Source organism: Pantherophis guttatus, chromosome 13, assembly GCF_059756535.1.
Source record: "Pantherophis guttatus breed Tessera chromosome 13, ASM5975653v1, whole genome shotgun sequence".
Lineage (NCBI taxonomy): Eukaryota > Metazoa > Chordata > Lepidosauria > Squamata > Colubridae > Pantherophis > Pantherophis guttatus.
Genome location: NC_142075.1, coordinates 4,208,684 through 4,236,333, shown reverse-complemented (window position 1 = coordinate 4,236,333; position 27,650 = coordinate 4,208,684). Strand labels below are relative to the sequence as shown.

Genomic DNA, 27,650 nt, shown 5'->3' with positions numbered 1-27,650 from the left:
GGAGATCTTCGCTGAAACAATACAGAGAGATAAAGATGACATAAGAAGGGAGATCGATGAAGTTTACAGGGTGCATAACAACTATGCACGCAGGAACAAACCCCCAAAGGAAGTGCACGTCCGATTCACAAAGAAAACGATAAAAGAGGAGATATATAGAAAAATGAGAGAGGACGCGATCTTCTACAAAGGGAAAGAAATAATAACACTGAAACAAATCCCGAGATGTGTAAGGGACCAGAGGGAAAACTACAGCTTCCTCACAACACAACTAAACAAACACAAAGTGATGTTTCGTTGGCTGTTACCAGAGGGCATCTTAATCTTGTGGCAGGACAAGAAATTTAAGATAGATAGTCTGGAAGGAGCCCAGGAATTCTTTGATCAACCCTTTGTCCTGGAAGAAGATCAAGAACCCAGAGAAGAACCGGAGAATAAGAGCCAAGAGGAACAATCCATAGAAGAAATAGAAGAGGAACAAGAGGAAAAGAGAAGACTGGAGAAAGAAAGAATGGAGAAAGAAGGAGCAAGGGGAAAAACGCAAAGAATAACAAGAAACACAAGAAAACTAAAGGCAACAAATAAATAGGAAGAAAAATGGAACAGGAAATAAAAATGATTTCGAGTAATATAAATGGGTTAAATGCCCTAACTAAAAGAACCCGGACATTTACCAAATTACAAAAATTGGAGATGGATATAATAAACCTACAGGAAGTCCATATCAAAAAACAACACCAACAGATATTAGAAAATACAAGATTAGGAAACCTTTACACTTCACTAGCAGAACAAAAGAAAAGAGGCATTGCAGTTTACATTAGGAAACATTTAAAATCAAAACAGGTATATGCAGACGAGGAGGGAAGAGTTTTAATGATTGAATTACAAACGGAATTAAAAACAATATTATTGATTTCGATGTATGTGCCAAATGAGAATCAACGTGCCTTCTTCAAAAACATACACAACAAAGTAAAAGATCTGGACTATGAAAACATTTGTATTATAGGTGACTTCAATGCAATCTCAGACACGGAAAAAGACTATTGGAGTACCAAGAAAAATAAAACTAGGAAAAAGACCCTCCCAGATACTTTTAAGGAAATGGCGCAAGAACTATGCCTCCAGGACTCCTGGAGGGAAATAAACAAAGAAAAAAAACAGTATACCTTTTACTCCAATCCACACTCATCCTGGTCCAGAATAGATATGGCCTGGATGACTACGGATCTTAGGAAAGACTTAGAAGAAATAGAAATAATGACAAATATTTGGTCAGACCATAATCCGGTAAAAATAATCCAGAAAGGCTATCGGAAGAAGAAGAGATGGATGATGAATACTGAGATTTTGAAAGACAAGGACTATGTACAAATGATAGAAAAAGAAATGAAAATATTTTTTGAGATTAATATTAAAGAGCAAACTTCCCTCCAGAATTTATGGGACACGGCGAAAGCCTATATAAGAGGCCTGACAATAGCATACTTAGCAAAGAAAAACAAGGAAAAACAACAGAAGAAAGACAATTTATTGAAAGATCTCAAAAAATATGAATCTGAGCTACAGAATGAACCTCAAAACCAAAGGATCAAAGAAAAAATAAACTTGACAAAACATAAAATAAATCTGATCACACAAACAGAAATAGCCAGGAAAATCAAATCAATGAAACAAAACTATTTCGAATACGCGAACAAGACAGGATGATGGTTGGCGTACAAATTGAAGAAAGAAAAAGAGAGAAGGACAATATATCAATTACAGGACGACACAGGAGAGATATATCATAGGAACAAGGATAAAAAGAACATAGCCAAAACATTTTTCCAAAAACTGTATGAACAGGAAGAGTTCTCAGAAGAGGACATCAAACAATATTTAAATGAAGCTGATATCAAAGAACTAGAAGAAACACATAGGGATCTATTGGACAGACCAATTACGATGATGGAGTTAACAGAGGCCAGGAAAAAACAAAAAACAAATAAAACCCCGGGACCGGATGGTATACCTGCAGAGTTTTACAAATCTTGCCAATACGTAATAGATGAAATTTTACTTGAAGTCCTGAATGATGCACTTCTGGAAGCTATAATTCCTAATTCCTGGACAGAGGCCATCATTACACTGATACCAAAAGAAGAGACAGACCACACGCATATTAAAAATTACAGACCGATATCACTTTTAAATGTGGACTACAAATTATTTACATTGATTATCACAGAACGACTCAAGAAAATAATTAATGAATATATTCATCCCGATCAAAATGGCTTTATCCTAAAGAGACAGATAAAAAACAATATGAGATTAATAATGGACGTATTAGAATATTATGAAATAAATTCAGATAAACAAGCGGCCCTAATTTTTTTAGATGCACAGAAGGCATTCGACAATCTAAATTGGAAATTTCTTGTACTGCAATTGGAAGCTATGAAATTCGGCAACAAATTCATAAATATGATAATTTACTCCTCCCAAACGGCAAAAATAACAATAAATGGCGAGTTGACGGAACCATTTCCAATATCAAAAGAAGTGAGACAGGGGTGCCCTCTGTCCCCCCTGTTATTCATATTAGCCTTAGAAATTATCTTAAAGGAGATCAGAAGAGATAAAGAAATAAAAGGTCTGAAAATCAAAGGGGAAGAATACAAACTCCAAGCCTTCGCCAATGACATGGTATTCATCATAGAACAACCGATAACAACTGGCACTAAATTATTAGACAAAATAGAAAAATACGGGAGTGTAGCAGGACTCAAAGTCAATAAACAAAAAACAAAGATACTAACAAAAAATCTTACTAATCAACAAGAAAAAGAATTAGAAGACCAATTAGATATACAAACGACAAAGAAGGTAAAATACCTAGGAATAGGGCTCACCAATAAAAACTCATCAATTAGAGAAGATAATTATGATAAATTGGCAGGACAAATTAAAAAAGATTTAAAAATTTGGAAAAAACTACAATTATCTCTTTTGGGAAAAGTCGCCTCAATTAAAATGAATGTTCTACCTAGAATTTTATACTTATTCCAAGTGATTCCAATAAAACCGGGAAAGAACTTCTTTAAGGATTTTAATAAATTAATAGCAGATTACATATAGCAAGGGAAGAAAGCAAGAATTAAAGCAAAACATCTACAGGTTACAAGAGAAAGAGGAGGACTGGCACTACCGAACTGGGAGACATATTCTAAAGCATCAGCACTAATTTGGATCAAGGAATGGATGGAACTCAAAAATAAAAGATTATTGACTTTGGAAGGATTTGACCTACAATGAGGATGGCATGCATTTCTGTGGGAGGGCACCGATAAACAGCATGGATATTTTCAGAGGCACATCGTCAGACAAGCACTACATCAGACATGGCAGGGCATCAAAAAAACACACTACAGTAAGATCCCGCAATGGCTATCAACCATGGAAACCCAGATCTATCCCATTTTGGACATCACCAAAATGAGAACTTACAAAGATTTACTAAATAACCGAGGGGAATTAAGAACAAGAGAAGAATTGAAGGAGATGGGTATGGATATCGACTGGTGGCCATATCTATAAATAAAATCAAAATAAAAGAAAGATTCGGCTCAATTTGGATTCCAAAAAGGCCAATACGAATTAGATAAAATTTTACAAGGATCACAGGATAAATTGATAAAAAAAAGTCTATAATTATTTACGAGGATACAAATTAGAAGAAGAGGTGGTCAAAGAAAACATGATAACTTGGGCAAAGAATTTCGGCTACAATATTCAATTAGATAATTGGGAAAAACTATGGATAATAAATTATAAATTAACAATGTCAGTACCATATAAGGAGAATCTGTACAAAATGTTCTACAGATGGCACCTCCCACCGGCCAGACTGGCAAGAATGTTTCCCAATACCTCACCAACATGCTGGAAATGTAAACTTTATAAAGGAACCTACTATCACATGTGGTGGACCTGCCCAAAAACAAAACAATACTGGCAAATGATCAGAACACAAGTAGAAGAAATCACACAACGAAGATTAGAAATGAGGCCGGAAACCTTTCTATTAGGTATAATAAATGGACAATATGAAAAGGAAATAAAATACTTAATCATTCATATAACAACAGCAGCACGAATAATTTTTGCACAAAATTGGAAGAGTAGTGACACACCAACAGAAGATAGAGTAATTAGTAAAATCATGGAATGTGCAGAAATGGACAGACTCACAAAGGAACTACAAGATAAAGAAGAACACAACTACTATCTAGTATGGGAAAAGTGGTACACTTGGTTACCACAGAAAATAGAAAAAGGAAAAAAGAATAGGGAGCAACTGGAGTTACACAAACAGGAACATAAATCACTAACATAAGTTAACAGTGAATCATAAAGATAGATAGATGAGTAAGACCAAACAAGGAAGAGTCAAAATACAAATAAGAATATGTATTACAGTTGCGATACCTTTGACAAAATGTATATTCGAACTCTTTGTTTACATGTTTTGTATGTTTTGTTGTTACTCGTTTTGTCTTGTCTGTACCTTTAAACAAATTAAAAAAAAATTAAATTAAAAAAAAAAAGAGTTCTAGGCATTCCTAATTCCTGAAACTGTATAGTAAGTCTTTGAGCACTTCATCTGTATTGGAAGAGCCCAGGGGTGGGTTCCACTTACCTTCGCTACCGGTTCGCTCTTGTGAACGCGCATGTGCTTCATGCGCATGATTGCTTCTGTGCATGCGCAGACCATCTTCCGGGTGCGCTTCAAGGTGTTGGTGATCACCTTTAAAGCGCTCCATGGCTTAGGGCCGGGGTACTTACGGGACCGCTTTCTGCCACCAATAGCCTCCCACCGGCCGGTTCGCTCCCAGAGAGAGGGCCTCCTCAGGGTGCCGTCGGCCAGACAATGCCGGCTGGCGACCCCCAGGAGGAGAGCCTTCTCTGTGGTGGCACCTACCCTTTGGAACAATCTACCCCCAGAGATACGCGTGATCTCCGACCTCCGGACTTTTCGTCGGGCCCTAAAAACTTACTTTTTTCAGTTAGCCGGTCTGTCTTGATTTTAGGATTGGTTTTAAAATTTTGATACTGATTTTAAATTGACAAGTTTTAAATTACGAGCCAAATTTATTAATTATTTTAAATCTATTTTTAATTGTAACGTTATGTATAAATGTTTTTATTTTGGCTGTTCACCGCCCTGAGTCCGAAAGGAGAAGGGCGGTATAGAAGTTTGAATAATAAATAATAAATAAATTAATAAATAAATTAAATCTGTGATGACATCCGGGCAGTTGGGCAGAGCCTCCCGCTGCCGCCGCTACCAGTTTGCACAAACTGGTAGGAACCCACCACTGGAAGAGCCAATGAATGATTTGTAGGTGATAGTCAATCAGGTGGCACCCCACCATCACTAGGCTACAGAATTGTTCTTACCCACCTCCTCAAAAACAACAAACCCTCTGAAGTTAAATCAATGATTCCTTTATTAAGAGCACCAGCAGCCTTGGCAAAAAGTTTCTCTCTCCGTGCAGGCTTACAAGTCTGTCCAGCAGGGAAATGAATAGTTGTCTGCCACATCTATTCATCTCCACCCTCCGCCTTTTATCCCCAGAGCTAGGGTGGGGGCTTCACTACCAGTGGTGGCTCTTCCTTCCCAAGGATCGGCCCACGGATTTCCAGTGCTCTCCTTTCCTCTGCCTTCTGTGCATCCATGCATCAGGCAGTGGACCCAACTGTTCCTCCTCTTCCTCATCAGCCACCTCCAGACCGGGGAGCTGTTGACTCTCCATCTGAGGACTGACGGACAGCCCAGGCTCTGTCTCTGTCTCTCTCTCTCTGCCAGCTCCATTCCTTCTTCCCCCTCAGAGCTCTCAGGTTGCCTTGATGCTGAACCTGACTCTCACGCCTCCTCCTTCTCCTCTGATTTGGCTGCTGGAGGGGCCAGCGGTCAACAGGCCACAACATGAATAGGTCAGGGGTGGGCAACTATGTCAACTTTACAACCTATGGACTTCAATTCCCAGAATTCCTAAACCAGCATGGCTGGCTTCAGGAATTCAATCAGAATTCCTGAGCCAGCCATGCTGAATTCAGGAATTCAGCATGGCTGGGTCGGGAATTTTGGGAGTTGAAGCCCACAGGTCATAAAGTTTCCATAGTTGCTTACCCATGGAATACAGAAACATTTGTATTTAAAGGACATTGTAGGAGAACATCTGTATTAGTCTCTACAGTAACCAAAAATGAGGGAGTCTGCTAGCACCTTTTCAGAGAAACTGATTTTATTAAAAGATTCTGTTTGATGAACCACTGCTTGCTTCATCAGATGCATCAGATAAAGTGAGCTGTAGCACATGAAAGCATCTGCCCTTTAATGACATCCATAGATTTAATACTTTCTTCAATTAAGCTAATCAGTTGATTATTTTTTTTCTGTTTAATAAAGGAATGGGCTTTTAATCTGCAATCCAATACAACACTGAGGCCCTGAACATTATTATCATCATAATTATCAATATATTATATCATCCACGTCTAGCTTTTTTTAAGCACTGACAACTTCCTTTTTTCTGTTTTTGCTTTTGAAACCAAGCAACCAGCCAGCCAAGCCCACACATAATGATAAGTTTTACAATTTTGTGATCTTAAGAAACAAAACAAAACCTCTTAAAGTTCTAAAAATTAACGTACTGGAACCAGGCCTCTTTTCACTAGGAACGCCCTATATAAGGGTCTCTTCTCATTTTATTCTCACAACAATCCTGTGATGTTGCATCTGATGAAGTGAGCTATGGTTCCTGAAAGCTGATGTGTTTTAACAAAATTTGTTAGTATGACAATATCTTACCAGAGGCCTCCTGATTTTTAGCTTACTTTTAGAACCACTCTCTTAATCAGAGTCAGCACAACAGCTTAGCACAATCATTTTGCATTGCATCATCAAATCTAAACATATTGTGTGAGCGGCTGACCTGTACGGAGGGGTGTTGTCATGCCCAAAACAAAGGCACAGGAAAGGGGATGAAGGCGCTTGATTTCTAACCATCTCACCTTTCCATTTTCCATGCCTTTTTTTCACTCTGTATCCGTCTTCTTTTTAGAAATAAATTGCAATCTCCATTGAGTATTGCCTCTGAATGCCAAGGATTAAAACCTCCCTTTGTTACGGGATGCTCTTGTAATACTTCTGCGTTTAGATATCAAAGCATTACTTTATGAGCACGGGCATGCTTTAATGTCCTATTACAATACGGAGACCTGCTTTTGATAATGAAGACATTGTGTCATCGACTTAAGCTGCCAGATACCAAACATATGCTGGCAGGTTATTAAAAAAATTCAGCTTTGTGATAAAAGACTATCCTGCAGGCTAAGAGTACATGGCAAAAGACTCTCCATTCCAGTAGAGTTATTAGAAATGAGAATATGACTCTAAGCACTAAATTATGTTAATACTTACAAATAGCATCATTTGCATAGCGGTTTATGACACGATCCCAAGGATGTTTTTTTTCCTTCATCGGTATGTAGCAGGGCAACGATGAAGCATAAAGCAGTTTGTAGGAGTTCCTACTGTGTTTTGCTATTCCATTTTAAAATGTAGGCCAGTTGTTGGATCCTTGAGATACAACGATGACCATCCTGACCAGGATGCACATCTGGCTATCTTGACTTCAGCATTTGAAAGCACATAATCCAAGAATTTATAGTCATTTCAACCTCAAGTAAAAACTGTACTCACTTCTCCGTATTTAGTTCCAGTAGTTAGCATCTGTGGCAGCTCTCTTGTAGGCTTACTGGTTGTTGTGGCTCCATTACCTGAGCCTGTGTCATCGGCAGGAGAGGACTCCGAAAGTGAAGGAGAGGAGTTGGCAAGGCCTCCCTCTCCAGGACCCTCCTCTCTGGCAATGCCTTCGGTGTCCGCCGAAGGGCAAGAGATAGGGCCGGGGCCAAGCACGTCCACGCAGCCACAGGTGGACAGTGATGAGGGTAATGAGTCTTGGCTGGATCCACGCCAGCGTCGCAGAGATAAGTGCGCGCAACAGAAGAAAAGGTGTGCCCGAGATTAGGCTGAGTCACTGGACCACACCCCACAGGGTATAAAAGGGAGCGTGGTGGCCAGTCAAACCTTGTGATGAACAAAGCTGAAAGCTTCCACGCCATTCTGCATTGCCGGACTTTTGCTATAGACTTTGTTGGATTATCTTTGGACTTGATTGACTCTGTAATTATTGAGCTGTTTCTTTTGATGTACCAGAAGCGGGGAGAAGTTATCTCTCCTCTTTGTAAGTAATAAACTCTTGGCAGGCAGCCACTAGGTTGTTGCCAAGTTCCGTTATCATAAAGAAAAGGATTTTGCCGGCTGGTTTAGTCTTTAACTCTTGAATGTCTGTTGGTGTGTGTGCATGTGGGACGGGGACAGAACACTGGTATGGAATCTGGGAAGAAGTTCATTGATGACCATTGATGAGCTAACTTCTAAACATCTCCAACCTTGAGATAAAATGAGAGATGGACTGGAGCAAAACACCTTGGAAAGGGAGAAACAAGGAAGGTCATCCCGTTTAAAACTCCCAACAAGATGCAGTTCATTGGCGAGAAAAGTAAGACCCAGCACTTAGGCAGGGAAAACCAGGTGTACAGGTACCTGGCTCAACAGTAATGCCTGTGAGAGGGATCTAGTTGTCCTAGTGGACAATCACTCAAGTAGGTGCCAGCACTGTGCTGCAGCTGCCAAAAAAGCCAAGGCATTCCTGGGCTGCATCAACAGAGGGATAGCATCAAGATCACAAGAAGTGACAATACTGCTTTATAGTGCACTCTTGAGGCCCTAGAATGAATGCAAAGCATGCAACAAAGATGATGAAGGGTCTGGAGGCTAAATCCTATGAAGAACGGCTAAAAGAATTAGGTATGTTTAGCTTAATGAAGAGAAGACTCAGTGGAAATATGATAGCAGTCTTCAAATACTTGAAGGGCCGCTACAGGGAAGAGGATGTCAATTTATTTTCCATAGCACCTGAGGGTAGGACAACAAGCAATGTGTAGAAACTGGTCAGAGGCAGCTCCAACCATTAAGCAGAGGAACAGCTTGCCTCCCGGAATTGTGGTGCTCTATTGCTTGAGGTTTTCAACAAAGGATTGGACAACCATCAGAAGACCTCCAAGGTCCCTCCCAGCTCTATGATTCTGGAAAGAAATGAACTCATGGTTCATAAGAAGTTGAAGTTCTTTGTGAAAGATTGGCTGGCTTTGGAAGAACTTGGGGCTGTAGGAATTGAAGTCTCAGTAGCAGATGCTTGCAAGAAGCAACAGGGGGTAGCTGTCACTTTCCTACTCTTCTCTATGAGCTTCCCAAAGACATTTGGCTGGGCACTCCAGGAAACAGATGGACCTTTGCTATGAGGCTGCCAGGCAGTTTATGACTTCTTAGCGCTTGTTATTTCATTCTCAGATTCCGGGCTATGGAAACAGGCCTCACACGATCATCCTCCGCCAGCCATTTCTCATGAGTCATTTCTCACAGGGGAACATTGCAGGCCAAGCCACTTCGTCTCCGTGGTTTTAACTAGAAGGATGTAATGTTTGTTTGGAGGGCCCCTTTACCCCCAGGGCAAGAAGCAAACTAGCAAAGAGTCTTGTCAAAGCCTCCGAGCTCCTGAGCATGACTGTTGATGAATCACCCCAGCTGTGCACCCTCTAAGGCAGTGTTTCTCAACCTAATGGCTGGCTGGGGAATTCTGGGAGTTGAAGTCCACGAGTCTTAAAGTTGCCATCTTTGAAGACCCCTGCTCCAAGGAGATAGATTTCTTCAACCTAGAGTGCTAAATAGAACTAGATCAGTGTTTCTCAACCTTGGAAGCTTGAAGATGGGTGGACTTCAACTCCCAGAATCCCCCAGCCAGCAGCGCTGGCTGGGGGATTCTGGGAGTTGAAGTCCACCCATCTTCAAGCTACCAAGGTTGAGAAACACTGAACTAGATGGAGCTGTCAGATGGGACTGTGTGTGTTTCCCAATCAATTCAGTACCATGGATCAGGCCCATTTCCAGAGAGAGGAAGGAGGGGTGGGGGGGGGAGAGAGATCGATCTACATTTGGAATTATTTCTCTCCCAAAACTTTGAAAACATTCTTCCTTTATTGTACCAGAGGGGAACACTTGTCTAAAGCGGAATTTATCTAGACTTTATTTATAAGTGGGAAAATAGATGAAATAATCATGTTTTACCTAGATAAAGTATATTGATTGGCATGTAAAAACAGTGCCCTTCAGACAATTGGACCCTTGATGTATTTGGCTTTTTTTCTAAGCGCATGAGCACGTTATGGAAAATGAAGGCTAACAATACAAGGAAAATGTCTTTTCTGGTTCATTGTGGGAGTTTTCATGTCTACGTTTTCCCCTCTTCTGCTTAAAACAGCCACAGTTCAACCATCAAGAGCTGGACTGGATGCTTCGGCAACACAAAATATTGAAGGGGTGTCTTGCTTTTCCCCCTCCCATCCTGCATAGACTCACTCCGCCGTATCTTTGGGAAAGGAGGATTAGGGGTTCCTTTACCCCTGATCCCCTAAAGACAGCGTCTGTACTTAACTTTCACCAGATGCTGCTGGGGAACAATGACCGGCTTTCATTATTAGCTTTTGTGCCATTGTTACATCTTAAGACCCAATTGTGGCCTTAAACCAACAAACCTGGCATTTTCGGGGCGGTAGGATTTTGATAGCTGCATCTGAACATCATGTAACTTAATAGTGGATGCTAAAATTATATTAGTTAACAGGAGAGGTCTCCGCTATTCTCTCCACTCCATGGCTGTCGATAGGATGTCATGTTGTGTTTACCGATTACATCAGAAAACACGCTGGGTCGGGGCTGCTCAGTTGGCTATTATTATATTTAATGCGGCTACTGGTGTTTAGGTTTCAGGTGATTCCCTGATTCCTTAGTAAAATAACAAGGCACCACAATTATATCCCTTGGTTAAATTCCTAGGACCTTCGATAATCAGATATGCAAGCTGTTGGCTTACATGTCCTATTGATTTAATATTCTTCTAATCAGTACATAAAGCTATGGGCCTGCGGTGTTAATTTTTCATATGCTTACAAAGCACCCTTTGATTTTCTGTCACGCGTTAATTACAGTGTTTTGCCATTAAATAGGAAGCTTTGTGTAAACTAATTACTAGGTAATCATTGTCTACCGAGAGCCGCCGTGCTGTTTGGTACCTTTTATTTTATTTGGGGAAAATTCACAGATCTCGCAGTCTGGAACCACTATACCTTCCAGCCATTAGCTCTCACTAATTCATAGCATTATTGTGTTAAGATTGTAGGAGTTGTAATTGTTGTGGTATCAGTGCTGTTAATTACCGGAGTAAACAGTTGAAATTGTGCCAAGGTCTATTGTACAAAGCAGAGAAAAGGGGGTTTAAATGTTACCATCTGGGGATGAGGACTTTGCAAATGGTACAAAGCAGCAGCGAGGCCCCTTCAGAGCTTCGGGGTTTGAGGCCATATGGACCCAGAATATTTGCAATCAATTGAATTTCGCTGCCAGTTTTTACCAATAACCAGAGCACAGACGAGGAGGGTAAGATAAGATGGAGAACGAAAATCAGGAATTTGTTACTCCTGTCGCCTGCCATAACCCGTCTAGATGGAAATTTAAATGTTTATTTTGCTGAATTTGAAGAGGCAGAGAGGCCCTAAACACAAATGTGCAAATTTAGCCATGTGCAAATATAACTACCAGATAATTATTATTATTATTATTTTTAAAAAAGAGGCTTGTATTGGTTAACACAGGATTGCAGTGAATTTTTGCAGCCGATTGATTGATTGATTGATTGAGGTTGTGTTGTGGCATTTATAGATTTTTTTTTTTGCCTACAAGTAAAAAGAAAAGCATGGCTTTTAGCCATGGGGAGGAAATAAAAAATGAGTTTGTGCTTGGCCAATTTTCATTCTCAGAAATCCTGAGAAGATAATTGTATTTGTTTCTAGTTCTGTTTTTTTTTTTTATTAGTTTATAATATAAAATGCAGGCAGGAAAAAATGTGTTGATTTGCACACCTCCCGTCAACTTCAGCAAGGTAGCTTGGATGTGTCTTGGCAATGAGACGGTCTGTCTGATTCTACATTAAACATAAATCCTAAATCAGCAGGGTTTCTGTTTCGGGGAGGGCAGGAAGGCAGGCGATTCGGAGTATTTAGATTTTGCATAAAAATGTAAGTTAAAAAATTGAAATCACAGAATACCTTTTTCTGAAACAACTCTGGTTAATTAAAGAAAAATACCTTCTGCATATTAACGAAGGACATTGCCATCACTTGCCTTTGCCATAGTTAGGCTTTGAATTTAAGCCCATTGACAAAATAAATTGCCCAGGCTCGCTGCTCTGCCCAAAATAAAATTAATGAGAGCAAGAATGATTTAGCAATAGTATTGTGAGCCCAGGTCCTCCTCCTGTGGAATTTAAGCACATGTCAATATTTAGAAACGTTTGCAGACTTCACCTCTCTCTTCACTTTAGCATTTTTCCTTTTTTAAAAAAAAATAGGTTTATTTCAGAATATTTTATTCCTGGTGCTTTAGCTCACCAGGGAGCTTGCTCTAGCAGTCTTTTTGGGGTTTATTTTTTATTTAGCTGCGAAGGGATGTCAGGGAGGCACAAGGCAGAGCTGTGCTTGCAGACGGAGCAACTCCTGCTCAGCCCCAGTTCCCCCGATGGAGCCTGGAGCCATGGGGTGAGAAACTGGCGTCCTTTTCACTTTGTGCATTTGTGCAAATCCAGAACGCAGAAGAACTACCTCAGTGAGGCAGAAGAGATGAGCGCGGCCCGCACGGTGCAGGGAGAAAAGCAGGAAGATGAAGTGGCGGAAAGTTGCAAGAGGCCCGGTCTCCTCCTGGCCACCGGCGAGGCAAACAGCCGGGCCACTGAAGCACAACAATGGCTGCCCTTGGCCTGTGCGCTGATCCCGAGCGAAGGGCCAGTAATGAGGAGAAGCCGAAGCCAAGCCGAGGGGAGATAATGCCGCCTAAGAAGAGGCTTGTGCGGAAGGGCCCTCGCCATTTGGTCCAACGCAAGGCGCTAGGCGGGCAAATCGCTTCCCATCCAGCTGAAATGGGCCATTAGGTATCAAGGAAAATTGTCTTTCGCTCCTTTCAGCAGATGGAGCAAATATTTTACAAAGCCATTTTACATAGGAAAACCATTTGCGGGACTCGGTAATGGCAGCTGTTTTACATGATGTTACCTTCCAAAAGATGACATCTCACGGAAAAAAAAAAAAAAGAAGGGCAAAAAAGAAAAAACAAAAAAAACCCAGGACTTTTTGTTAATTTTCAAATTTTCAGCGGCACACTCAAGCATGCAGCCCCTAAAAGCCACATTTGAATTCTAAGTTAAGCGCGGCTGCTGATGGGTTGCTTCCCAAAACATTTCCTGCAATTTTTTTTGCTCTTTTGTGTGGGCTCCGGAGAGTAACAAAAAATGAATAACAAAACAAACTGTGGAGTGTGTGTAAACCATTGGCCTGCATTGGAGGGGAGGGAATTTCCATCCTTTGTGTGTCAATCTGTTCAAAGGGCTGAAGCCTGGAACAGCTCCTAATTTTGGGGGGGGGGGAGAGGCAGTTTACTTTCTTCCCTGGCTTCCCAGAAAGAACTTTAAATCACAGCAAACCGGACAGGGAGGAGGAAGCCCATTTAAGAAATATATCAACATTGCTGCGATTAATATATGCGGGCATACGAGATATGTGGGTATATGCATCATTTTGCATTTATTTTGTCATGTTTATGTAGTGCATATTGGAGGTGGTGACCCTTTGAAGCTGCATGCAACGAAATGTCGTTTTGATGTATGCCGATTAGTGTACATTTAAAGTGACAATAGAGTTATTCTAAGTCTAATTGATGGACAAAGCCATTGGTGGATAAATAATTAGGTTTAGGAGGTAGTCCTCAACTTACGACCACAATTGAGCCAACCTTTCTGTTCCTAAGTAAGACAGTTGTTATGCCCCAGTTTACAACCTTTCTTGCCACAGTTGTTAAGTGAATCATTGCAGTTGTTAAGTTGGTAACATGGTTGTTAAGCGAGTCTCGTTTCCCCATTGAATTTGCTTGTCAGAAAGTCACAAAAGGGGATCACATAACCCTGGGTTACTGCAACCGTCATAAATATGAATCAGTTGCCAAGCGTCTGAATTTTGATCACATGATCATGGGTCACAAATCACTTTCTTCACTGCCGTTGTAACTTTGAATGGTCACTAAATGAACTGTTGTAAGTCGAGGACTACCTGTAATTAGACTACACTTTAAGTGATTCAATTTATTATAACAGCCTCCCTTCCTCCTCTTTTCCCTTTTGTGAAATTATTCCTTTATGTCCCACTTTGATCTGCATCACTGGAGGTTTTTAAGAAGAGATTGGATCGCCATTTGTCTGGGATGGTGTAGGGTCTCCTGTCTGAGCAGAGGGTTGGACTACAGGACCTCCAAGGTCCCTTCCAACTCCATTATTCTGTTATAGTCTGTTATAATCCTCTAAAGTGGTTGAAAGCACCTGGGAAGGGCACTACTAGGCCCAAATCTCCCTTCCCCGAGCACTGCGGTCTTCTAACTATCTTGCTATCTTCCTAAACAAATGAACCTCCTAAGAAGTAAAATCATCTTCGCTTCTGCAGATTAATTGCAAACAGAAGGAAAGAAAAACCCTTTGAACAGTCTTGGTACGAAAGGACACATTACAAAGATTTGGTTGTTTTTGTTTATTTTTGGATTGGAAATTAATATCTCAGATATTAAATATCCTGAGATAAATATCCTGGGATCCAACCCAGGAAGACTGGATGGAATGGCCTTTCCTAATTCGAAGACAATAAGACCAAAGCAACTTAATGGTATGTATTGATTTGCAGGCAGAACATCTCACTAGCGTTAATCAATGAAAAGCGCATTTTTGTGGACCCTGCAGTCTTCCCTTCCCTCCCTGCGCTCCATATGGGAAATCATTAATTCTCACTAGTTCCCAAATTAGTTATACATGAAAGAAACCACAAGTCATTCATTCTTCCGTCTCTTGTCTATATGGTCCTTTTCAGCTGGTTCAGTGCTATTGCACGGCACTGCAATCTATAGCCTATTAAGACATTCCTCCTCCGCGTAGCTCTGCACATTTTCTCTCTGCCAACTGTAGAAAGAACTCACAGGCTGGAGAAGGTTCACCATTCATGGTTGCCACTCTTAATATCAAGTGACCTTGGCAGCTCAAACAGACTTCCCTTACGCATGGCCTCTCCCTTCTTCTTAAGAAGTGTAACTTGTCCAAAGGCTTTCTGAAAATCTAGGAATCCTGAGCAACCAGATGATGATGATGATGATGATGATGATGATGATGATGATGAAGAAGAAGAAGAAGAAGAAGAAGAAGAAGAAGAAGAAGAAGAAGAAGAAGAAGAAGAAGAAGAAGAAGAAGAAGAAGAAGAAGAAGAAGAAGAAGAAGAAGAAGAAGAAGAAGAAGAAGAAGAAGAAGAAGAAGAAGAAGAAGAAGATGTGAAATTGCAGTGGCCAGTTCATTAGCTGGCCATGGAGTCCTCCCCAAGAATCTAGGATGTTCTAATGCCGTGATGGCAAATCTATGGCACGCATGCCACAGATGGCACGTGGAGCCATATTGGTGGGCACGCGAGTGTTGCCCTAGCTGAGCTCCAGCATGCATGCGCGTACTGGTCAGCTGATTTTTGGGCCTTCTGGGCCCACCGGAAGTCAGGAAACGGGCTGTTTCCGGGGGGGAGGAGGCTGTTTTTGCCCTCCCCAGGCTCCTAGAAAGCCTCTGGAGCCTGGGGAGGGCAGAAAAACGGGCCTACCTGACCCATCGGGCCATCACATGCCAAAAGCCAGGGGAGTATGGGTGGGGTCGTGTGCGCATGCATGAGGGGGACAGGGCACATAGAATTATGGATGTGGGCACACGCGCACGCAACCACCCTGCACTCCCCCAGCTTTTGGCATGTGATGGCAAAAAGGTTAGCCATCATTGTTCTAATGTATTGGTGTATGGAAATGTTGTCAATCTACAGATTTTATAAGTGTCATTCAAGAGTTTTTGAAAGGGCATCCTGTGTGTCAATAACCACTGGGATCACTGGATTATTATTACTAATAATAATGATAATACTGACATTGACAAAATCCCCATCAGTCAATTGCAAAAGGCAACTTTGCTTGGAGCAGCTTACATCTTGCCACAATATCTTTAAAACCGTCGAAGCTCCACATCTACCTCTCCTGGGTGCTTAGGAAGGACTCGATAGGTGGACAAAAATGCCAGATCCAGTCCAAACAACTGGCTGGCTGAGTGATGAACCATAATAATAGCATGCTGCCCAACTCCCAGCAAATTAGCTAGTTCTTTTTAAAGACTGATAATAACACCTTGTGATAAGAGTTTCCCTTTGCAAAAACTGCTGGTCGAGTTTTGTTGAACCACATGCAGTATAATTCCTGCTTTCTGGTTGATTCAAGGTAGGCTGAATGGCATACAATCTCCCAGAACCAACCTCTTGCATCTTTATTCAAACATTTAAAAAGATTTAGCTGTGTTCAGGGACTCTCTACCTACAGGCAGTAGATGTCCCAAATAAGTTAACCAACCCACATGCTGAAGAGGGAGCCGTTCTGTTTCCAGACAATCCAAAAATATATTTTGGGGTTTGAAATTCAGAAGCTGCCCTTGGACAAATGGAAAAGGAGAGGTGTCCGTATCTGCCCTCTTCAGTGGACAAAGCACAGACCCCAACTCAAAGCATTTAGAAACGGAGAGAGCCCCTCTTCAAACAGGAGGACGAAAGGCGTGAGGGAGTCAGGAGAAGCAAGAACAGAGTCCAAGGATTGTGGTGTGAAGGGGCAATTAGTCCTCTTTGGAGCATGGGACATTTCTAATTTCAAGGGGTCGTGAAGCAGAAGAAAAAGGCTCAAGGGAAAGAGGGAAGCGATCGTGAAGTAGTGAGAGAAGAGTGACCTGGAACGTGATGTGCAAAGTTCCCAAGTTTGATGTGCTTGCTCAGCTTCCAGACTGCGGGCCTGACTGAAACCGTGAAGTTAAGACCTTGGTCTGGGTTGTTGCCTTTTGTGTGTGTGCAAATCCGTGGCTCTTTTAGGCCCCTGGGAAGCATCCTACATGGCCTGCCTCTTGTCTCAGCATCCCTTTATGTCCTGCACCCAACTGATCCCAGTTTTACTTATGTGGGCTTTGATTTAATTGAGGGCAGTTTTGAATGAGGGACCAACAACCAAAACGATGTAAGTCAGAAGTGACTACTTGTGAGGTAGGACAAGAGCTGAGGAGATGACACCAGAGCCAAACCAAGAGTTGAGATCCAAAGTAGCCTCCCCAATGCTAACTATCTTCAGATACCTTGGCCTGAGGTGATGGGGTGCACGTGAAAACTATATGGAGTGCAGAATTGGGGGAGACTCCACAAATGTGGGTTCTACATGTGAGGGTGGGGGAAAGCTTTTGAGTAAAGAGATAATCCCTATCTTTTAAAAGCTTCCCAATAGGCAAACATGAATGGTTTTAATCACTTAATTCCCCATTTGTGTTGTTAAATTTAGGGCTAAAAAATATATTCCCTTCTTTCTTTTGTAAGGAAGAGATTGCTGAGGAGGGGGGAACCCCCAAAAGTTGCCAGATACATGAAGGAAGATAGGGGAAACATTTCAAAAGAGGCTTCCTGGCTGTGGTTAAACAGTAACCACACTGCCTGTTGGAGGCCTGGTTTTTAATCACCCCACAAGCCGTTTTCATTTCTGCAGTAAAATTGCTTGTGGTTCTATTTAATTTGTTTCTGCAGGAACCAGCTTTGGTGAAGCTCTCTCAGGAGCTGCCGGGCCTTTTAGCACAGCACGCTCAGGCTGTCAATGAGAAACGATTTCCTACATGGGGGAAATTCCTCCAAACGTTTGTGAGTCAAGGTAAATAAGACTGTTACATTCCTGCTAAGTGCTATCAGGGATAATTATATCGCCAGCACTTTGTTCTCATTCATTGGGATATTTCTCCACTTCCACCCTCTTCCCTTCCCTGTGTTACAGTTTTTATCTTTTTAAGAATGAAATACAGGCAGCCATCTTCGATCTCACCAATTTTGGACAATGGTTTTGAGACTCCCACCTCCCTCCCTTCTCTAAAGTTACCTCCATAGTTACATTTCTGTCCCGCTTTAGGATGAGTAAACGTAACATAAATGGCACAAAACTGTTTGGAGAGGCTGTCCCTGGGTTTCTGATGGTATTTGTGGTCTTGGGGTGAGGGGAGTCCCATTGTGGTGCTGGGAAAATGCCCAAGGCCATGCATGGGCCATGGACATCACAGCATAGAGGAGCAGTTGTGAAAATGTCTCTTTGTGTTTCATGTTTCTTTCTTTACTCACAAACTTTGGCTAGTTAGAATTTGCGAGGAACAGGAGCGATAAAGGCCACTGAATCCTCATCTTCCATCAGTTCTGTTCATCTCCTTCTCTGCCCTCTGGAGACCACATGAGACATTTTCAAGCAGTTTTGCAGTCATCATGTTTAAGAATTAGAAGCTACATATATCAATTACCACATACATACATACATACATAGGTACATACATACATACACATATATACAGCAAATACCTCTTCCCTCCCTGGAGGTCCCAAGTGGGTTTGTTCTCGCTTGTCTTTCTGTATATAAGAAGAATCTGGCGATTCTTCTTGTATACAGAAAATTAGAACCCGCCAACATTGGCTATGTAACAGTAAATATGACTTTCAGATTGAGTCAGAAAATGGTTACGGTTCCTTACAACTCAGCCAGGAGAATTTTGGGCCTGCAGGACTTAGGTTATCAACACGGAGTGTCCTCTTCCTACCTACCTACCTACCACCATTGGATGCTGTTTCCTTACTTTGCTCCTTCCCCATCCTTCTGCTCTGAAAGAGAAAGATGGAATATGGGCAGTGTGGTCAGTCCTTAGGTGAAAACCGTGGGGACCTTCAGAGTCGGTTTTCACCAGATCTGTGCCAATATGATATATCCAATAAAGCTATTCTTTGAGGAATCTACCTGCCTCAGAGTTCTGTTCGTTATGGGTATATTGCTTGGAACCCTGACACAGGATACTTTTCCCCATTCAGGGGAAATAAGAAGCCCTTCTATTTTCCTACACCAAGAAATTGATTCATTTATTTCAAATTTAGATTTCTAAGACTACCAACTCAACCATAGCATTAGGAGTGGGGTTTCTCTACTCAGTGTCACGTTGCGCAGCCTATACCCAATTCTCCTGCTAATATAACCACAGCCACCCAAGAAACTGCACCTTACAAGTCCAGGCAAAGCCAGAATCACTTTTCCCATTTAACCAGGAGCAGCTTCTACAATAAGTGATGGAATTTAATTTACCTACTTTTGGAAACTCTGCTTGTGATAAGGCCGTAACAATTGTTTTAAAAATAATCCTTTCTACATTTGTAGAGGGTACAATGAGTTAGCTTGATGGTGCTCTTCTTTCTCCGACCAGGTGGAGTCGTAGAAGCCTTCCCACCTTCCGACAGCATCACCAGCCTCACCGTGGACATGCTGATTGAACCCACCGGGGAGGTCACGATGGTTTCCTGCGGGGACCAGTTTCACGCCGAAGGTCCCTTGCGGTCTTCGGGTACGACCCTCCCTCAGGCGTCCATTGAACCCAAGCGCCTTCATCTGCTGTGTTCTAAAATTGGGGAGGCCTGCAAATCCAGAGGAGTGGTTGGATACTTTTCTATCGACTTTGTGACTTTCATCCACCCGCAGTCCTTGAGGCAGCAGGTGAGCCATAAAGGTAAAGCTTCAGTTCCTTTGGCACTCTCGCCAGCACTGCAGAATCACTGGGTTCCTGGGGTCGGAGGGTACGTGTGCAGCAAAGTGTTTTCTTTCATTAGTCCTGCACCCTAATTAACCCTGGATCCTCAGAAATATGTGCTGTGGAAAATCCAGAATAAATGCTCATCCCTTTTAGCCTTTAGGTTCACGGACTTTTTCTACTTTGTTTACATTTCTCCAGGGGTGACTGCAAAATCTACATTTGTCATTTAGCCATCCGTTTTCTGTTCCTTGACATCAAGGGGAAAGTATTAAAAACTGATGGGTAGATTCCTGGTGGAATATTTGTGTTTTAAAGCTGGAGAATAAATCAACCCAAGGGAACGGAGTTTTTCAAGAAAAGACTAGACATCCGTTTTTCAGGATGGTATCAGGTATTCTACCTTGGGCAGGAGATTGGCCCTTCCAGCCCGGTGATTCTGTAAATGACCCCTGTGTGCAAGTCAGTCTCCCCTCTGCGTCTAGCCAAATTATTGCTTATCTTGGAAACAAATGAAAATACTTGGGAATAAAACGAAGCAAGGTTTGTTTTGATTTGGGAGCAAAACCTTCCATTTTATTCTGGCTGAGGTCCAGTTGTATTACATTTAACTTTGTGCTGCCAAGGTGCCCAACTAAATAGCAGTTTGGTCTTTTTCTCTCCTCCATGTCATTTCCTCCCCTGGAGCAAAGTCTTCGCCCTTTTGCCTACAGTGCATAAATTTCCTTCCATCCTTTCATCATCCACATCAGCCCATTTTTCTTTTTCCCAGGGGTTCTACCTTGCAATTTCCTACGTTTCCCAGTTTGTGCCACAACTTTAGCATTACTTAAGCCGAGTTTTTTTCCCCCCCAACTTAATTAGATATAGAGGCAATTAATGATGCCATCTGTCTTGTTGTGTGTGAGAGAGATTACACCAAAGATTGTGCTTCTGAAAGCATTATTTTTTTGGCAAACTAGAAATCCTATTAGACTTGTTCAAACACTCTCACACTAATTTCCCATTTTAGATCGGTAGCTCAAAGGCTGAAATAAATTCTCCAGAACTATTGTACACTCAGGCATCCTTCAGGAATTATTTTTTTACTGAAAATAACCAATGATCTATGTTATTTCGCTAAACCTAAAAATTAAATATATCATTGAACATCTGTTACCACTATAGTGAAAGAGTACTTAAATATCCCCAAATCCCATTTGTGATTTGTGATACAAATCTTTTCAAAATCCCAGAAATTTCTGCAATATAGAATGGGAGCTCATAGATCTGAGATAATCCTTCCATTTTAGGGGTAGATGAAATATGAAATTTGTTTTAGGAGCTGCCACCAGTGAAGCAATTCAGAGGTAACCGCAGAGTTTCCTGTCCCGCTCCAGAAACCATTGATCAGGCACATGGGATTAGGGTTATAGTGGGAGAATTCATGCTGCCACCTCAGTGACTCCTGCACAGCCATAGGTCATGTTTCCTTCACTTCTCTTTTGCTCTTCGACTTTCAGTGGAATAATAAAAACTAGTCTTGTCAGTTGCTAAGGCTGGGCCATGCGGGAATAATTTCCTTTATTCTTTCAGCAAGTCTCCAGCAAGAGTCTTGAGATCCCTGTGGCTGCATTCTCTTCAGCACTCAGGAGCTGGTCATGGAGGAGTTAAATGATCAGAATAACAGAGTTGGAAGGGACCTTGGAGGTCTTCTAGTCCAACTCCCTGCTTGTGCAGGAGACCTTATACCAGGGGTCTGCATCCTTAAACATTCAAAGAGCCATTTAGACCCGTTTCCCACAGAAAAGAAAACACCGGGAGCCACAAAACCCTTCCTGTGTCTGACTATTTCTTGAGCGGCCACAAAACTAGCCTATGTAGTTGAATTAAATGTTCTGTTTTATTCTGAAACTTTTCTTTTCTTGGATTTATCCATGGTTGGCCTACCGGGGGTTGAAAAGCTCAATAAATTGCGTGCCGGTGATGTTGCACATTGGCGGTTGTGACACATATTTTGAGTGACAGGGATCCGCAGCAGAGGGGTGAAAGAGCCACATGTGGCCCCAGAGCCGCAGGTTGCTGATCTCTGCCTTATACCATTTGTGGCAAATGGCTGGCCATTCTCTTTTGAAAAGCCCCCAGTGATGGAGCACCCACAATTTCTGGAGGCAAACCATTCCACTGCTTAATTGTTCCCACTGTCAGGAAATTTCTCCTTAGTTCTAGGTTGCTTCTCCCCTTGATGAGTTTCCATCCATTGCTTCTCATCCTGCCTTCAAGGGCTTTGGAGAATAGCTTGACTCCCTCTTCTTTGTGGCAGCCCCTGAGATATTGGAACACTGCCATCATGTCTCCCATAGTCCTTCTTTTCATTAAAGTAGACATACCCAATTCCTGCAACTGTTCTTCATATGTTTTAGCCTCCAGCCCCCTAATCTTTGTTGCTCTTCTCTGCAACAAATGGATACCTGGCAAAAGAGATCTTGGATTATATGTTTCAGATTATACAAGGAAGGTTTGTAGAGTTGTGTAGTATCTTGAGTTAGCTCTGATTTGTACAATATTTGTATTGTAGCCATGGTTCTGAAACAAAGAAGATGGAACGGAATGAAATGGACCAAAATTACAATTAGAAATAATAGATCAATTGAATATGTTTTCAATAATTGTTAACAGCAACTCAACTCATATGTAGTAAGCCAATTACAGTGCTATTTTACTACAAATATGGCCGTGTTATCACATTGCTTCGAGTAACGAGGCTGTTTCTGTCTTTGTACTTGTTTCAAAACAATACAAGCTAGTTTTGTCTCCAAGAGAACTTATAGATTTTATGAACTGACTTTCTTCTCAAACAATAACAGAATTGATTGACAGTGAGGATCAAGATTTAAGTGAGTAGGTTCCTAATTTGAAGAATTGCTGGTTGACAATATGAAAAGAAACTGCACAGTTAAGAGCAGCAACAAGTAAGTTTTTAGAAACCACAACCAGACATAAGAATAATCAGAAGCAACTCATCTAATAACTTTATTGTTATGGTCCACAACCAGAATCCACCTGGTATTGTGACTAAGGTGTTGGTCTATGACTTGAGGGGATCCCAGTTGAAGTCCATTTTTCAGCCATGAAAATTCCATGGGTGACTTTGACCCAGATCCTTTTTCTCATCTCAAGATGTCTGGAGGATAAAAGTAAGGAATGAGGTAAGTCACCTTGAAATCCTGGAAGAAAGCTATATGGCCAATTACACGATTAATTGTGGGGAGGCAGAATGTGAAGTTTCAGTTGTGACTACTAGGCAAAACTCAAAAGGAACAAAAATGATGTCCAAAGAATGTGATAGTGGTAGGATTTCTATTCTGGTTTGGAGTCTCCAGACAGCACTCTTGCTTCTTCAGACAGGAACTTCTGGGTCTGGGGGATGCCCAAGGAAGCTTGTGAGGAAGACAATTCATTTCCCCACATCAATATTTTCTCCAACCCCAAAACCTCATTTGTGACTTCTGCTGGCTTAATTCTTGGTCAAGTGAAGGACTACGATGGAAAGCTAGAGGGCAGCAGTGCTAATGCCAATCAAACAAGGATGTTTAAGTAGGAAAATCATGTACCAATTTCCTCATTCCTTAACCTCCGTTAAGCCCAGAATCTTTCCTCATTCAGAGATTGCACTGATCTTGATTATTATTGCATGCTGAAGCGTATTAATAAGTCCACCTTCCATATCAAGAAATTATTTTAGATAGAAGAAGAAATCCATCTTCCTTTCTGATTAGCTATAAATTCATTTTTTTCTGAAGAGCATCCATGAAGCATCTTTTAGTGATGGATTCTATTCAGGGGTGAAATTCACTTACCTTCCCTACCAATTTGCAAATTCGTGTGCGCCGCATGCGCGCTCACTCCGCTCGGACGCACCATTGTCTGCGCATGCGCAGAGGCTTAAACTGTCGCAAAAAAGTGACATCATGACGTCCACATGGGTGGGCGGAGCCTCCCACAGCCACCGCTACCGGTTTTCCCGAACCGGATAGAACCAGCTGAATTTCACCCCTGATGCTATTCTAAGTATATATTAAATATATATGAAGCAGGAATGTTTGAAAGCAAATCTGTTTTAAAGACTGTTTTCTAAACACCTTCTCTATTCTTCTTTGGCTGGGAAAAATAGTTATCCATTTTTTTCTGACATTAATACCTTCTTCAATCTGTTATTTCACTGATTAAATGCTAGACAGTTCATGTAGGATTTTTTTTTAATTAGTTTAGCAAACAGTTTTAGAAATGACCCAGCTAGCCTGTTGAAAGGGATATGTAATTGGCTAAGGAAAGCTGAGTAGGTACATGAAGACTTTTCTCTCGTCACTGCAATGATTAAAGAAATCTGAAAGTTTTGATTCCCCAATGCAACCTTCATCATCACAAAGCAAAACGAATCAAATCAAACTCTGAAGCAGACACTGCACAAATTAGTTTGAGAAAGGGAACGGGAGCCCTTTATCTGAGTGACTTTCTGCTTGTCAAGATCTGTATTCCCGAGCCTTTATTTTGTTGGCTCTTTATTTTTTCACAAATGCTGTTAAAAGCAGAAGTTGGAATTACAAGCAAACATGGTAAGGCAGGTTATTGGTGAGACAATACATTTTGTAAAACATGTAATCCTCCATTAGACCTCAACATATCCTGGGTGATTTTATAGATTGGGGGAATGAAACCATTTGCAGGATAATCTGCCAAGCGCTGCCTTAAGTCTGAAAGAGATGAAGGGCTCTGGAGAGCATCTCAGTGGTGCAAAGGGTACTTATAGGAGATGCTCTTCTATTGTGGCTTTCAGGGACTCCACCTAGGAGGAAACTGGCGCTTGTGATGACATTTGAGAAGGTGCTTTGGCATTCACAGATCTCAAAGCAGCAAATACAGCCATAGTCAGGACCAGTGGGATTCATGTAGGGAGGGGCCTTAGAGGTCTTCTAGACCAACCCCCTGCTCAATCTGGAGACCTAATTATACCATTTCAGACAAGTGGCTGTCCAGTCTCTTCTTAAAAGCCTCCAGTGATGAAGCACCCATAACTTCTGAAGGCAAAGCCATTCCACTGGTTAATTGTTCCCACTGTCAGGAAATTTCTCCTTAGTTTTAGGTTGCTTCTCTCCTTGATTAGTTTCCATCCATTGCTTCTCGTCCTGTCTTCAGGTAGTTTGGAGAATAGGTAGATCCCCTCTTCTTTGTGGCAGCCCCTGAGATAATGGAACACTGCTCTCATGTCCACCCTAAGTACTTCTTTTCACTAGACATACTCAATTCCTGCAACCGTTCTTTGTATGTTTTAGCCTCCAGTCCCCTAATCATCTTTGTTGCTCTTCTCTGTACTCTTTCTAAAGCCTCCACATCTTTTTTATATTGTGGTGATCAGAACTGGATGCAATATTCCAAATGGGGTCTTACTTAAATCCCAGAAATTGCTTCTAATTTCCACCCGCTATATCTCTCTATTCAAGAATTTTCCACTCTTTTTAACCATCTCCTCGTTGGGAATCCAAAGCGAGGAAAGATCCTGGTTGTAGGAAGAAGCTGTCAGAACACACATCTCACATCTTTTCTCTTGTGGGTGCTTGTGTAGACCTGCGCTGCTGGCTGGGGGATTCGGGGAGTTGAAGTCCACCCATCTTCAAGCTTCCAAGGTTGAGAAACACAGCTGTAGAATGAATCTTGAGAACTCTCTAAACACCTTGTTGAACAGGAGAGAGAAAAAGAGCAGGAACAGGGGGCTCCTGTGAAATGAAACTCAGCGGGTTTTCCTCCTTTTTTTTCCCAGCAGCCTTAGAATTCTTTGAACGAAGCCCTAAAAAAAAATTGGAGAAAGGGAAGTAACAGAAGTAATTTATCTGAACTTTCAAACTGCCCTTAACTAAACCTCCTGCAAGGAAATGAAGAAAACTAAACCACAAAAGAATAAAATGGCAGGGAGAGAGAGGCGGTGATGCTTCAGGGGTTACTTTTTAATGCAACACGATTCAAAGAGCATTTCTCTGGAATCTTCTGTTCCAGAATGGGGCTTTTTAATACGTGGCTTGCAGGAAACAGGCCTCGGCCTGCTTGTTTCCAGGAGCGCATGAGAAGTTGTTGTGACTCCGACCCCCGAGCCCGTCTTATCGGAGGGAGAAGACTCCGAAAGTGAAGGAGAGAAGTTGGCAAGGCCTCCCTCTCCAGGACCCTCCTCTCTGGCAATGCCTCAGGTGTCTCCTGAAGGCCAAGAGATAGGCCAGGAGCCAGGCACTTCCGAGCAGCCGCAGTTAGACAGCGATGGAGATAAGTCTTGGCTAGCTCCCCGACAGCGTCGGAAAGATAAGCGCGCACAGCAGAGAAGGAGGCGTGCCAGAGATTAAGCTGAGTCACTGGACCACACCCCACAGGGGATAAAAGGGGGTGTAGTGGCCATTCAGGCTTTGTGACGGACAAAACTGAAAGCTAACAAGTCATTCTGCATTTCTGGAACTTTGTTATATGCTCTGCTTGGATTGATTTTTGGACTGGACTTGACTATTCTTTGGCTTTTGTGGACTTACTTTGATGTTTTGGTCGGAGGAGATAAACCTCCCTTTGTAAGTAAAAACTTTTGGCAAGCAGCCACTGGGTTGCTGCCAATTCTGTTATCAAAGGAAATTCTTGTCTGCTGGTTTATTTTAACTCTTGGTCGACTGCTGGTGTGCGTGTGTGAGACGGGGACAGAACAGAAGGCTTCCTCCTACAGCTGCCCTTGTGGGCATGTGGGAGTCTTCCCATTATGCCCTGGTGCATTTCCGTCAGGGCTCAAGAATTGTCCAGCCACATGGCCGGATCAGCCCTTCTTTCAAAATGTTTCAGAATCAGGAGGTCATTTTTGCTTTTTTTCAACTGGCAACTGGACTTTCTTGGTTTTTCCTTGATGACTTTTTGCTTCTCATCCAAGAAACTTCTTCATTTCACTTCAGTTCAGTACTGAAGAAGCTTCTTGGATGGGAAGCGAAACATCTTCAAGGAAAAATCAAGAAAGTCCAGTTGCCAGTTGAAAAAAAGCACCTTTGGGGCAACCATGATGGTTGTCTGAGGATCTCCAGAGACATCGAGGTCCTTTTGCCATTTTTCACTCAAATAGGGAATGCAGATTGGGGACAAAGAAACAGAGAGCCAAGTGCAGAATACGGAATAGCAGAGTTCGAAGCCATTCTTTGCTCATGCTTTTCCTTCACCTGCTTGCAGGAAAAGAAGGCCAGGTTTTTCTTTGCCGGTAGAAATGGCTGCGTCCTTTCAGGTAGCACGTTTCCCTCTGCTTGGATGTGTGCACAGACTAACATACTCTAAAACCAGTGGTGAAATTCAATTTTTTTTAACTACCGGTTCTGTGGGCATGGCTTGGTGGGCATGGTGTGGCTTGGTGGTGTGGCGTGGCAGGGGAAGGACAGTGCAAAATCCCCATTCCCTCCTCACTCTGGGGCCAACCAGAGGTGGCATTTGCCAGTTCTCCAAACTACTCAAAATTTCCGCTACCGGTTCTCTAGAACCTTTCAGAACCTGCTGGATTTCAGCCCTGGCTAAAACCATTAGTAAACTATAGTAACTAAAACATTAGAGCAGAGTAATCTCATAACATGCTTCTGCCCTCCCAAAATATTTTGGCCGTCAGCAGCACATTGCTATTGGAGTTCTCAGCAGCCAAACTTCTCCAGAATAGGCCTCCGCCTTCGGATGCTGGCTGCAATCCTTCAGGATCTGTCTCACCTCCGT

General features: G+C 42.0%; 1 protein-coding gene across 7 annotated transcripts in view; it reads left to right on the top strand.

The window, feature by feature from the left end:
• IQCH (IQ motif containing H) overlaps nucleotides 1–27,650 on the top strand; it is a 128,152-nt gene that overhangs the window by 74,227 nt on the left and 26,275 nt on the right. For all 7 annotated transcript variants that reach the window (XR_015729730.1, XM_034435468.2, XM_034435466.2 and 4 more), the window contains 2 exons: nucleotides 17,887–18,007; nucleotides 19,584–19,870. Coding sequence is in view for 6 of the 7 variants with exons in the window: in XM_034435468.2 (XP_034291359.2) it covers nucleotides 17,887–18,007; nucleotides 19,584–19,870 (408 nt within the window). In the remaining variant the exon portion in view is untranslated. The remainder of the gene's footprint in view (nucleotides 1–17,886; nucleotides 18,008–19,583; nucleotides 19,871–27,650) is intronic.